Source organism: Mustela erminea, chromosome 7, assembly GCF_009829155.1.
Source record: "Mustela erminea isolate mMusErm1 chromosome 7, mMusErm1.Pri, whole genome shotgun sequence".
Taxonomy (NCBI): Eukaryota; Metazoa; Chordata; class Mammalia; order Carnivora; family Mustelidae; genus Mustela; species Mustela erminea.
The window spans coordinates 61328749-61343636 of record NC_045620.1 but is presented as its reverse complement, the minus strand read 5'-3'; the positions used below and the strand labels follow the sequence as shown (position 1 = coordinate 61343636).

Below are 14888 nucleotides of genomic sequence, written 5' to 3'. Positions count from 1 at the left end.
CACATCCTATGGTCCAGGCTGGTTTGACACAACTAAACCTACATAAATCTCAATCGGGTCCTCAGAAGAGGTCTGAGGAAACATTTTAGGAAATAGGGTTGTGGGCCTTGGTACATCTTGCTCAGTGACATTTAACTCAGCTGATAATTTCAATTTTGGAAATTATTATTCATTAACATGAAACAAAGGCTATTACATTTTTGGTCATCTACCTATGCTCATGTTTTGCACAAATGTGTATGAAGAGTGGCATGATTTAATAAAATTGGCTATACTAAGAGAATTTTGCATTTGCTTTTGGTGACACTAAAATTTTATTGATGTATTATGATTACTTAACTAAGTTTTAGGACTCTTATCCAAATAAAAATGTCCTGCTACACATCTGAGTTTCTGCTAACTGAGACAGAAGTTGCAAATAGATGCTTATTTCAGATACATGACAAAGGCCTGACAGGCAGTCGTTTTCAATTTGAGTTTATATATTAAAAAGAAACCAATTCATCAATATGATTAAATTGGATATTTAGTTTGGGGATAACATTAATGCAAGAATAAACATAAAAACAAATACAAACTACTCTTCCTTTTTTTTTCTATTTTGCTAGAAGTTTAATATATGTAATATATGCTTCTTTTTGTACATTGAGGGCAGCATTTTTTTCTGCCATTTAAAAATTACCTTAAATGTCTGAAGTTAAACTACCATAATGAATATCGCTAATGTGTCTTATTTGATGTTTGGTACTTAGTAGGCATTCAAGATGACTATCAGAATGACTCTTATGTAAAAATATTTTAGCTCTTGTTTGACTACAAATAACATCTACAATACAGTTCATTTCTAATGTAGGAGAAATTTGATTTTGGAGCTTTGCCCCTCAAACCTGGTCTTGATTACTGTTTCAACTCCTGTTTATATAATTCTACACAAGTTTGGCAGGATTCAAGAGCACATACCAGGGTGTTGGCTTTTATGAATCTCCTGGGATGTGAATGTCAAGCTGACTGGATGAACTCTGGCCACAAATCCCAGACAAGCACAATGACTCTATTTATTCAGACTTGGCTGCCTGAATGCAGATTGACTCTGTGGGTAATAAATTTTCACAGGCCAAGAACTCCGGCATCAACCAAGCTGATCCTGAGAAGAAAAATGCACCCAGGGAAGTGGAGCAGGGCTGCACAAACCTCCTATGTTTTTATTCCACGTCTGCATATCATTTAGCTAATTCATTTGGTCACTGATACACATGCACTGCCAATGGCTTCAGAGGTTCTTTTTGAAAGCTCTGCTTTCTGTTATGCAATTGTCATATTAAAAAGTAACAAGGGAAAAAATGAACAGCACCTCTTACGACGACTGGTAATCTGCTTTCAATATTACACCCCACACTGATGTGTGTTACCCAGTGGCCTCTATGGTAAAAAGCAGAAAATTGAGTGGGAATATTTCTGTGCCTCCCCATTAGAAACCAAAGGCGACAAAAAGCAATGAGAACTGCAATTCAGTGCTCTGAGCAATAGCACCTATAATCTTGACATCTCAATGCAACAAGGCTTTAGATTCATTTTGAGAAGGCTGGGATTCTCTTTGAGAGACACGATTAGTACTCCATGCATTAATAATAAAAAAAGAACTGGCTCTTTAACTTGGAGATTTATGTTAACTACCTAGATATCTATTAAATTAATCATGTGCTCTCCAAATATTGATTGGGGATTAAAAGGTAACTTTTGTTCATTGTAAGATGTAAATTACATGAGTAGGAAAATTTCCCTCTACAGATTATATCCAATGATCTGTGCCTGTAAAATTAAAATTGTCAGTTTGAGTGGATAAACCATGCTCATTTAAAGAGGAAAAATGCAGTTATATAATTAAAATGAAAAGACTGCCTGATATGTGTGGATAATGTAATTACTGGAAGCTGCAGGCACATATGTAGCCATTCAATTTGGATCCCTGCTTCTTTACTCTCCCTGAGCTTATATATTTGTCATCTCTGAAACACTGTCTGCAGTTGACATTCTCTCCACTGCTCCTTGTTGAAGGTCTTAATCATCTGATCTTCTCCTCAAGCCTTAGCTATAACAATTTCATCTAGATATTCGCTGTGTCTGACTTCCCAAGCTTTCCCTGACTTGAGAGGCAGAGCTCCTCTTTTTACCAAACTGGGAAACATGAAATATAATTAATCTCTCAAGTCCATTAAAAAAATTCCTTTAGTACTTGAGACTTCAGGAATACTTTTGTCTTAAATCTTCTAATTTCTTTGCAATCTTACATAATAACATTGGCCTTTGGAATGTTAGAGCCAACAGTTACAGAAAAGGGAATCTAAATAAATTACCACCCTATCAGTATCTTTCATTTACCTAAACAAGAAAATGGATTCTCATATTATTTATCCTAGTCCCTCTTTGAACCTCATCAAGAATGAAAATTGTAAGAGCGAGCATAGGAATATGCTTCCATTTTAATTATAACCCGAATTTGTCTAGGTGAACTTTGTCACAATCTCAGCTCCAGATGTCAAATTCTGCTTGCCTTGAAAGGGAAGGGTATAGAGAAACCCATTCTTTTAGTTTCAGAGGCTTCTGTTTGAGATAAATTCTGAACACTTGTAAATTCAACATGGCGTGATGGTAAGCATATTTAAGAAGTAGCTATAGACATTTCCATGGAGATGGGATAGACCTTTCCTCCTAAATAGGTAGATTATTTGTACATTAGTCTATAGCCACCTTAAGATTTTAGGTCTTACATTTTTGTCTTCTCTGTCAACACCTTTGAACTTTGGACAGTACTAATTTGAAAAAACATAGCGTTCAGTAAAAGAATAAAGGTAGAGCAAAAGTCATCTTTGATACTGGAAAACAAGAAGCAGGAAATATGGTCAATTCAACTCAACATTGTACATGTATTCATGTATCCATTCAGCAAGTATTTTGCACTACTGCTATGCCAGACATAGTCCCTGCCCTCAGGAAACTTTCAATCTCATTGGTAGAGACAGATATTTTAAGAAGTAAACATGGCACATAACTAAAATTATGATGAGACTTAAGAAGAAAGGTTAAGATGATTGGGAGAAGGACTAACTGGGAGGTCCAATGTAGATAATGGGGAGGCCCCCTGAGAAAGTGAAAGTTATGTTACACTTCAGGATGAGAAGGTGTTGGTCAGACTAAAAAAATAATAATAAATAAATAAATAAATAAATAAATAAATAAAATAGGAAGGAGAGGCCTCTGGAGGCCCTGAGACAGCTGAGTGTGGCTTGTTATAAGAGATGAAAGAAGGCCCATCTGGCTAACGTGTCATGAATGAGCTCAATGTGAAGTGAAGAGAAAGAAGTAGGTGAAGCTGCACTTAGTCTAGGATAGTGTTAGTCATGCTATGGGCTCTGGATTTTATCTCAAGTGAAACAGAAAGCTTATTTAAGGTTTTAGACCAAGGAATGAGTTGATCTGATTTATATTTTTAAAAGATCACTGTGGGGATGTTGCATTATAGAGAGAAAGAATAGAAATATGCTAGTGTCTACTACATTGGTTTAGACTCGCCAGGATGGAAAGAGAAGGGAAGGCTAGTATTTAATTTTGGAGGCTGAATTTATAGGCCTTAGAGATAAAATTAACATTTAAGTGAGGAACAGGGAGTTGTCAAGGATGAGCCTGGCGTTTCTAGGCTTGAACAACTGGGTGTCTGGCAGGGCTACTTTTAGAAATGGAAACAATCACAAGAAGAATATATTTGTGTGTAGGTGGGTAAGGGGTATCAAAGACCAGAAGTTTAGTTCGACACAAATTGAATTTGAAATGCTTGTGACACATCCAAGTGGAAAAGTCAAGTAGGTCTGCAGTTCAGAAGAGAGTTCTGAGCTGAGGATATCACTTTAGAAATTGTAAGCATATGAAGAATGAAGGTCATGGGAATGGATGAGATCACCTAAAGAGAGAGCGAGGGAGAAAGAGGAAAGGAGGGAGAGAGAAAAAGGAAGTGGAGAACAGCAATCATGAATAAATGCTGAGAGACTACAATATTTAAACTTGGGCAGAGGAGAAGCAGCCAGCAAAGCAGTCTAAGAAGAAACAGTCAGAAGGGCAGGAAGCAAACCAGGAGTTTAGTGTTAGGCACCTCAAGAAAAGTGGGGTGATCAATAGTTTAATGTGGTAAGTCTTCTGGTAAGACAAGAGACTGAGAAGAGCCCAGTATGTTTGGCTCTGTGGAGGTTACTCGTGACTCAATTCATAGTTCTGATGGGGTAATGGGGCAGAAAGGAGTCAAAAAAACAAGGCCTCAAGTAACTGAGAGGAAATGGGACAGACTTGATAAAAAGAAAGCAGTGGTCTCATGTAATAGGAGTAAAGGAGGGGATGAGTGAATATAAAGATACTGTGTGGATCTGGTTATGGGAAGATGAGGCTTTCCTATTGGATGCCAGTCAGCCAGGTATGCACTAGGATGAATAAGATATAGAATAAGGTTCAGGTTGCTTACTCAAAAAGAAAGGTAGAAAACAAAATCCTCCATTATCCACATATTATCAGTTCTGTGATGGAGAATACTCAGGGAGAAAACCTGTAAAATGCTATCACTAATGGACTGTTAATAAGTTTATATATATATATATATATATATATATATATATATATATATATATATATAATGTAACTCCTAGAACAGCCATTTGAAAAACTATGCAAAGAGATATACTAAAAACATGATAGATAAATAAAAAAAGAATTCTGCAGAATGTGTTCAAGAAACCTATAGGAAGTCAGGGAAAAAAAAAATGAAAACAGAAAGAAAGGGAAAGTGACAGAAAAGAAAAAATAAAGTGACAGACTTAAGGACTAATATATCAGTAATTACATTAAATGCAAATGTTCTAAATACATCAATTAAAGACAGAGATTGGTGAAATAGATAAAAAAAAATATGACAACCATATAGTATCTGTAAAAAACTCACTTCAAATACAACAGTATAGGTGGGTTAAATGTAAAAGAATGGAAAAAGTTACATTATGTAAATATCAGTCAAAAGAATGCAGCAGTGGCTTTATCAGTATCAGATAAAGTAGACCTCAGATCAAAGAAAATTACCAGAGATAGACTGGAACATTATAGAATGATAAAAAGTCCCTCTAGCAAGAAGACACAGCAATCCTAAATGTTATGTACCAAATAACAGAACTGTAAAATATATGAAGCAAAACCAGACAGAATGGAAAGGAGCAACAGACAAATCCACAATTATAGCTGGAGACCTCAACATTCCTCTCCCAACAATTGATAAACTAGAGAGAAAGTCAGAAAGGATCTAGAAGAGCTCAATAATAACATCAACCAAAAGGATTTGACTGACATTTATAGAACACTCCACCCAACTACAGAAGAATCCTCATTCTTTCAAGTGCCCATAAGACATATCCCAACATAGACCAGATCTTGGACCATAAGAAATACTTAGTAAATTTCCAAGAACTGAAATCATACAGAATGCATTCTTTGATCACAATGGAACTAAACTAGAAATCAGTAAGTAAGATTACAGGAAATATCCAAACATTTGGAAATGAAACAACCCACTTCTAAATAATCCATATACCAAAGGGGAAGTCTCACTGAACTGAAGGACAATGAAAATAAAACATATCAAAATCTGTGGGATGTAGCTACAGTGTGCTAAAAGGGAAATGTATAACACTAAATGCTTATACTATAAAAGAGAATGAGTCTCAACTCAGTAATCTAAGGTCTCTCAAGAATCCAGAATAAGAAGAGCCAAATGAACCCAAAGCAACAGGAGGGAAATAATAAAGTTAAGAAATCAATAAAATCAAAACAGAAAAATTGATAGAGAATATCAATGAAACAAAAAACTTGTTTTTTTGAAAAGATCAATGAAATTGAAAAACCTCTGGCAAGATGACAAAGACAAACATAAAATCAGTTTCAAGATGAAATGGGATACCACCATAGAACCCAGACATTGAAGGAATAATAAAAGAACAGAACTTTCTACACATAAATATGAAAACTTAAATGACATGATAAATGAATTACTTAGAAGAGCACATGTTGCCATAACCTACCCAATGTGAAATAACCTGAAGAGCCTTTTAACTATTCAGAAAATAGAATTTGTGTTAAAAGTCTCCAGACACATGTGGTTTCACTGGAGAAATCTGACAGGTGTTTAAAGAAAAAGTAACATTAACTTTATATAATGTCTTCAAGAAAAAACAAGTGCAGGAAACACTAATGCCCTTCTTTTAAAACCAAAGACAGTACAAAAAAAGGAACTTTCTGAACAATATTGCTCACCACCATAAAAAGACAAATGTGGTGAGGATGTGAGCAATTCCAATTCTCTTACACTCCTGATGAGAGTGACAGTTGGTGAAACTGCTTTGAATAAAGGTTTGAGATGAGTTACTCAGTTGGAACACGCATATACTCTCCTGGCCCTGATTTCTACTCTTAGGCATAGACCTATTAGAAATGTTCCCACATGCTCACCAGAAAACCTGTTCAAGAATATCAATGGCAGTACTATTCTAATAGCCCTAAATGCCTTTGTGCCCATCAGGAGTAGAATGGGTTAAGTAAATTAAGGTATATACACATGAAGAAATATGACGGAGCAATGAAAATGAACATTGTTTGATTACATGCAACATGGAGGAGTTTCACAAACATAATACTGAGTGAAAGAAGCCAAGGAAAAAGAGCACATGCTGTGTGATTCCATTGATATAAAGTTCAAAAACAAGCAAAATTATTCTATGGTGTTAGAAAAATAGGAGTGGTTATTCTTCTGGAGGGTAGTGACTGGATGGGGATGTGGGAGACCCAGAGGCTGGCTGTGTCTATATCTTGAGCCGAGTGCTAATTACATAGGTGTGTGTGTGGCTTATGAATATTCATCACATTGTATTCTTAGGTTATATGTACTTTTCTCTGTGTATGGTATATTCAGTTCTCAGTTGACTAAAAGCAAAAAAATCAAAAGCCTACTGGATCCAGTAACATGAAGATAACAGGTGAGCCCAGGTTCCAAGGAAGTGGCAGGCTTTGGGATCTAACATTAATTCCCATTTTATAAATGGTGACTCTGAAGTAGATAACATCTTGGGGACTGGGCCAGGGCTGCAAAGCTACTGGGTCACCAGCAGAGCAGGGATTTGAACCCAGGAGGGCTGCTGAGCCTGGGCTCACTGACTAAACTAGCCTGTCTCTTCATTCTTGAGAGTGCAAAGTCAATGAGGATAAAGGAAGCATTAGATAGAGTGTTCAAATGCTGTGAGTCTGATGCGACTGGAGGAAAGGCAAACAGGCAAGGCAACTTGAAACTCTTGTGGGTATCTTTTTGTCACAGCAAGTGACCAATATTCACAGGGACAGCCAGATGTCATGTAGAAGGCAAAGGAATTTAGTATGCTCTGTTTATTGAGGCAGGGAAATGTACAATACATTTTTGAAATATTTTGGGTTAAGGGATAAACTCTGATGATATCTAGCAAAATCATTTACGTGAAACATTTAATTATCTCTCAATGCCAGAGAAATGCAGTGTGTGTGTGCATGTGTGTCTGCATGCACGTGTGTGTGTGTGTGTGTGTGCATGTGCTCTACTCTTCAGGGGAACAATCATATTTTGGTCTTGGAGGGAAAAAAAAATACCATATCATTAGTCTTTTTTAAAAGCACAGAAATTATGATTTTGTGATTAGGCCAGGCTATAATTATAGGCCAAAGCAGGATAACTTAATATAATTAGTGTTAGAGCAATCACTTAAACTACCACATACAAACCACTGTCTGGAGTCTTAATTATACTACTGTATAAAAATTATTCATTCTATCAGCTGCTCTCATTGCAAATGGTGGAAAGGTGTATGCACATAGGGACAAAATGTAAGAAAAAAGAATTTAACCTGTATATTCGCAATATAACATTCATTATCCACGGTCACAGATTAAAAAGCAGTAGCTAATAAAGCTAAATGATTCAACTTAAAGTTCTTACTGCCTTAAAAAGTGTGTCTAGTTCATCCTTGATACCTAATTTTTTTTTAAATTGAGTTTTCAGTGGAAATATTTGCTGGAAATAATTCTGGAAAATTCTTTCCAAATTAAGAAAGCTTGCTGAATGCAGTACTCTATGAATCTCCTTTCTAATCTAAAGGATACACAGCCTACACATCTGATATGACTTAATCCACAATATATGTATCTGAAACTGTCACTGGGAAATCCACAAAGACGTGAATGGCTGATAGTTACATAGATGAGGAACCAAAATTAGGAGTGAAGTCATCATCAGCTCTGCCAAGATTGCTGTTATGGATATTTGACGGTCTTAGTGTGCACACCTAGAAACAAAGTCATCAGTCTCTACAAAACCTGAAGCACGAGCAGCTTTCCTTGCTCAGTTAACCTTTCTTCACTTGCTGCTACTCTAGCTTCAGTGAGAGCTCTCTTTCACACCCAGGCCCTTCTTTGGGGCCTCACCTTCTTCCCCAAGGTGAACAAACACCTCTGTGACCTCACAGCCACATTCTGCTTAGATGCTCTCCCTGGAAATGTTCCTTTGACTTATTTCACCTCTGCACACTTTGTACACTATGTGCATTTGCATGGCTAAACAGCTGAATTGCCTGTGTAGCATTCCATGACTCCTTTGTATAAAATTCACGATTCCAGGACCAACCACATGCTGTCTCCTATTGCATGTAAAAATAACTTCTGGAAAAACCTCTCTGGATTGTCTTTATACCTACCACATTTGTCCAAACTTGACAAAATACCACATAGATAATAAGAAAAAGGAAACAGAAGTAGAGGAAAATCTATCTTTTGTGTTTTCAAACTTGCTTTAAAACACAAACATTTCCTGCAATGCAGAAGCTGAAAGTGATGAATGTTATGTGGATATTTTTGTACCTTAACTGACTGATCAGAATAGTATTTATAAACCTCTGACTGATGTCTCAAGCTTGTAAATCAACACCACGGGAGAACACTTTAAGCACATTTATCATCTAAGACAAACAGCCTATTCAGAGCATGATTATTTTTTATTCATCATTTAAGTTTCACCTCTACGTTTGCTTCTTCTCAATGTTAATAATATCTGTATAAGACTTCTCAATATTTAATGTTACAGCTTGCCCGTTGCATGCCGATAAGGTCAGGTCACATGCTTGATCTCTAAAAGACCAGTGGGCTTTGCCAAGAAGAAAAAAAAAGAAAAGAAAAGAAAAGAAAAGAAAAGAAAAGAAAAAGAAAACAAAAAAGGGTCTATTTCATAATGAAGTTTGATGCTAGTCCGCTTCCTTGTCAGTTCTCATTGTTGGTTTCAATGACACAAAAATCACAGCATCACAGTTTTAAGGGCCCAAGATATTTTAGTGGACTGGTCCCATGGCATGGAAGATTATAATTACCAGAGAGCACCCAGCATCCTAGAGCACCACAATTTCCAGTGTGTATGATTCAGTCAGCTCCCAGGACAGCCCACTGGGGCAGCAGCGCAGTGTCACATTCGAAGGACAGCAACATAAAACTAAATCTTACCTGCTCATTATCCTCTTCATCACTACTTAGCTTAAGGTCATCTTCTAGCATTCTGAAAAAAGGAACAAAGAAGTACAGATACTTAACAAATTCAAAATAATTCAGCACCAAAATACCTTTTTTTTAGCACCAAAATACATTTATTAATGTTGCAATAGTAAGTATATTTCCTGATTAATTAAAAAAAAAAACAACTCTTTCCTTTTAAGGCTTTTCTTCTGATGTCCTTAGGAAATAACAAACTGCCCCGTAAAGCCAATTAACCCCTCACAACAGTCCTTCATAGGATCAGATGGGTTGCTTCAAGAATATGAGGTTGTAAACCAACAGAATCAAATAGGTGCTTTTGCCTGCAAAGTTTGAATTCCAGTTGCTTGTTCAATGTTTTGTGCAGGACAGGTGGTGCGCTACGTCTCCATGATTATTTGTGGTAAACAATGAGAGAGCAGGTAGAACTCTGCCGACAGCAATAACACAATAAACTGGAGCTGCTTAGGTCTCCATCAGTCAAAGATGTGGAGAAGACATCTGCCCGAAAACTCTGCTGGATGAGGAAGACCAAATGGGAGAGAACTTTCCTAAAAGACACTGTGAAGGCAACACTCAAGTGCCCTCTGGCTCTGTCAGATGTGCCATGGTGGAGGTGGTGGGGAAGAATACTTTTGGGTCCACAGAGTCCAAAGTAAAAACACGCAAATGGAAAATCAAGCCCTCTTATTTCTGAAGATGATACAATTGTATTCTTAGTAGCATTGCTGAATTGTTTACAGGGTAATAGTTTTCAGATTAATTCATTTCAAAAGAAATCTCACTCAGAAGGATACTCTACAATGCAAATGAATGCAGGCAGAGGTGCTCTGCGGGGGGTGGGGGAAGAGTCCATTGCTGACATACCCCAGTGCTCCAGGAATCAGTGTGAAGGCCACAGAGCCCATGTGCTTCAAAGACCTCACTATCCTCCTTGAAGTCACCTTCCAAAGACTGTCCCCTAAATTGTGTCTCATTTCTTTAAAAGCCAATTACAGGCCCATCATCAGTATATTCCTCTGAATATTTTTATAAGTAGTTTCACTGACTTTTGCGGTGAACTTGGGGTAAAGATTTGCCAGGGAAGCACATGGACCCAGTTTTGCCCCAAACGGCCATTTGTTTGGAGAAAGTCACTTAATGCCCTCACCACTGGTCCTGTTGCCTGAGCTGTAAAATGACAGGTTATGCTGGGCTATCTCTATGGTCCAGTCCTGCTTTAGATTCCAGGAGTTTAGGGAATAAAATCGCCTCCTCTTTCGTAAAGCAGAAAAACTCTTGTATTTGTCGTAGAGAGCACAGCTGAGATATTGTAAGCAATTTCTGATGTATCATTTAAACCATAACCATTAGGACACCAGATCTGTTTCCTCACAGGCGATGGCTATTCTACCAGTATGGAGGAATATCACTCTTTTAGTATTTCAGCCACAGGCAAACCAAGAAAACATCAGTGAAGACTGCAGAGCTATATCCCCAATTGCCCTTTGTCTCTGTTGGGTGTTACCCTCCATTCCCTTTGACCTCACAAACTCCTGCCCTTAGCTTCAAGGAAAAGAGACATGGTGGTGATTTATTACAGCATTGTTTGGGAAGAACCTTCTAGGAAGGGGACTATGTTTTCTTTGTCCTCGAGTCCCCAGTGACTAGCACAGTGACGGCACAGAATACAATACCAGTTTGTTGGCTGGGCTGGTGTGCTTTCCCAAAGCCCATTTTCCTACCAAAAGGCACAAATGCCTTTCTGATGAAAAAGCCCAGAGAAGCAGGCCCATTTCTTGCCTCCACCCCTCACTCTCTTTAGGGGTAAACTGCCAGCTGCAATTTGGTTTCATCTCAAGGACTGCCCTGCGATCACTGGGTGTTCCAAGTGTGGGTGGTCCTGTCAGTGGGTGGGAAGAAGGAGGGGTAAGGACACACACAATCAAGGTTAACAACCCCTTTGTTGTTGGATAGAGGTCATGTCAAGGGTGACTGAGAAGTTTCATCTTTATATGGCCAATAGCATACATAGACTTGAAATGCAGGCCACTGTCAACCAGAGCAAGAAACCCCAACATGCCCCAAAGCAAGGGATCTCAGGTTGGCTGCAAACCAGCCATGTGACTCAGTCACCACACAAGGCTGGCAACACTGAAAGGAACCACTGAAAGACCCCTGCCCTGGAAAGTCCCCTCCCTTAAGAGATAAATAGGATGGCTTTAGATGTCCTGACAGCAGCCCAGGGTGGCACATGTGCAATTATCAAGACAGAATGTTGTGTGTACATCCCAGACTATCACAGGACTAATAAAGGATATGAATGCCCAGATTAAGGCTCTACAAAGTCCCTCTCTCTCTTTTAGTGATTGGTTAAGTTCCTGGCTTGGAGGAGGGCTATGGCCAAATCTCCTTTTCGGGCTTCTTATTCTTATCGCCTTATTAACCTTAATATGTTGCTTTGTTCCATGTTTCTCTACTTGGTGCCGAGACTCCATTGCTACAATGACTACACCACGACAGACGATCCTTATCGCACGCGAGGACGCCTCTTCACTGTCAGCGCCGGACTCAGCTGCCTCCACCTTTCGTAACTCCCTTATACATTCCTACCCTGATCAATGTTGACCTGAGTAGGTAGGGACAGCTCTACGCCCCTATTCAGCAGGAAGAAGTTACAGAAGATGAGACCTTCCACCTTCAACCACCTTAAAGATTTAAGGGTCAAAATTGTTCAGGGGGAAATGATGAGGGAGCAGGAGGCTGGCTGAGGATGGAGAAGGGGCTGATGCCTTGCACCCCCTCTCCACCCACTCCCCTTGGTAATATGTGTGACATTCCTCAGGCACCCCTGACTGCCATAAAATGATAAATAGTTAACTTGCTGAGATCGCAGTCCTGCAGGGCGGGAGTCTCCCTTGGTTTGCAAATGTCCTTGAGATTTACAACAAAGAAGTTACCTTATCAATAGCCCTAATGTCACCCTCCCCTCCATAAAACACTGAAGGAGGCGGAGGTAGAAGGAAAAGTAAATAAAGTTGAATTTCTTCTAAACCTAAATCTCATTAACAAGGATGCTTGATGGCAGGAGTGTGACATTCCACCAGGAGACTCCCAATTGTCTTTACTTGATAAGTAACCAGGCCTTCAATATCCTGGTAGTGCTTTTTTTTCACATGCGTGGGCTAACCGGCCAGTTCTGCTTCTGTAAGATTGCTTTGTCTGCTTTCGCGCGCGGGTCCCCTGACCCAATCCACTGACGCCAAGTATGCCTGTTCAAAGGATCAATCAATCAGCGCCGTCCCCACCCAAAACTTGTTTGTACCTGTCTATAAAAACTCCGCTTTCCCCTCGGTCGGTGTGCTCGGTTAGCTGGAGCTGCCGACTACCCGCCGGTACCTGCGTCCCAATAAACCTCTTGCTGTTTGCATCCAGTGGCAGTGTTGGATTCTTGGGTAAGGGGATCCGCGGGTCTTTCACCACAACAGTAAGAACAGTATGTGAGGTTCTCTTCTAAGGTAGAGAATACAGCTTATTTCTGTTTATTTTAAGCATGTGCTAAGTATGTAAACACATCACTGGGTGTTCATTTGAATTTCATACTGTCTCTCACATCCCCGATCCTGGGTAGGTCACACCTCTGGGCCTCAGCTTTGTCATTTCTATATTTGCCATCGTCTCCAGAAGAAAAGCAGTCAGAGATCCACACTGCTTTGTGAATTTTTTATATTAAAAAAATGACTTTATTATGTTTCTGGCTGAGATCTAAAACAAAAGATCAAATGTAAAAATACCTCACATTCAAGAGAGACTTCCCAAGAAGTTAGAATCCAATTAAACTTCCAAATCTTGAATGGGAGGAAATGGTACCGAAACACTAAGCTCAACAGTTCCTACACATCCCACAGCAGTCCTGGGACACTGCTATCACTCCCAGCCACAGACCTGGAGAAGTCAGTCACCACCACTCTGTGCCCAGTCAGCAGCAGTCACGCACCAAGGGAACAGAAGCTCAAGGCCATTCAGGAACACCGTCCAGCCCCTGTACTTTATTCTGACGGTCACGGCGGAGCCTCCGTGACTCAACATTCACTGTGTTCTTTAGGCCTGGCCCAACACACTTGAGGAGGAGGAGCCAAAGTGGATATTTGAGGTTAGAGCTGAACAACAAAGCATGGTTGGAGAAGAAAAATGCTGTAATCCCACAAGATCCTAAAAAACATCAGTGTGTGGAGAGTGACAGGTATACAGGAAGCTGGGATTAGCTCCATGTAAATACACCGTGGCAACTGTGCCCCCAACTCCAATCTTATACATTTGAGAACATTTTATCATCTATTTCTGAAAGGAATAGACTGGCATGGGTATATTAAACAAAAACAAAAGACAAAGGTTTAAACCAGAAGTAAAAGAAAATCCGAATTAAGTGTTGGTGATGTCAAGGGGCAGAGGCGGGCATCTCCAACTCCATTTTTGAAAAAAGTAGGGCAAAGTCTCCCATGCTCTGAAGGGCTGGAGGGAGAGTTGGGATGGGTCATCTGTACATCAGCGTAGGGCCTGTGCTTTGGGCTTGTGCTGGCTCCAGGGGGTACCTTGCCGCACCCCTACACCCCTACATCTGAGCACCAATGGACCTTCCTTCAGCCAGTGATGCCCACCCAACCAGAGCTGCTCCCTTTCATGTTTCCTGAGCCCTTCCCCTTCTCAGCCCCTCAGAGCCTTCCCAGGTGCCCAGACTGTTGATTAGTACCAGTACTGAGTGCTGAATGGATGTTCATGCCAGGCCGGCTAAGAGCACTTTCTACATGTTACGTTGTTCAATCCCATGCAATTCCTCCAGCTGGGCACTGCGGCGGCAGCAGGCAGGCCGTGGTGCTCGGAGCTCAGACTCTGCAGTCAGACTGCCCAGGATGAACCCTAGCTCTACCACTCAACTAGCTGAGTGACCCGATACCTGCCTCGATGGGTCTTCCAGAGAAATCATTACGCAATCATTACAAAGTGCTTAGCACAAAACCTGGAACAGAGCAAGCATTCAGTAAAGGTTCATTTTTATTAATATTCCTTCTTTTTAATCTCAGGAGGTAATTTAGCCTTAGGGCATTTAAGGAATTTGCATGGGGAAACAATTTGGGAGAAAAGACGTTCCTTTAATAACACCTTAAATCTAAGCCTTTTGCTCTATTTTCTGGACATTCTGAAAAGAAAAGACAAGATTTTCCAGAGGTTGTGAATGGGGTAATGTATTTTAGGTTATAACTGCCACTGGGTTGATGGATCTGAGGTAG

At 39.6% G+C, this 14888-nt stretch overlaps 1 protein-coding gene across 8 annotated transcripts in view; it reads right to left on the bottom strand.

The window, feature by feature from the left end:
- Positions 1-14888, bottom strand: part of AFF3 (AF4/FMR2 family member 3) — a 516827-nt gene that overhangs the window by 109784 nt on the left and 392155 nt on the right. For all 8 annotated transcript variants that reach the window (XM_032351829.1, XM_032351821.1, XM_032351823.1 and 5 more), the window contains one exon: positions 9595-9646. In XM_032351829.1, coding sequence (XP_032207720.1) covers positions 9595-9646 — 52 coding nt within the window. The remainder of the gene's footprint in view (positions 1-9594; positions 9647-14888) is intronic.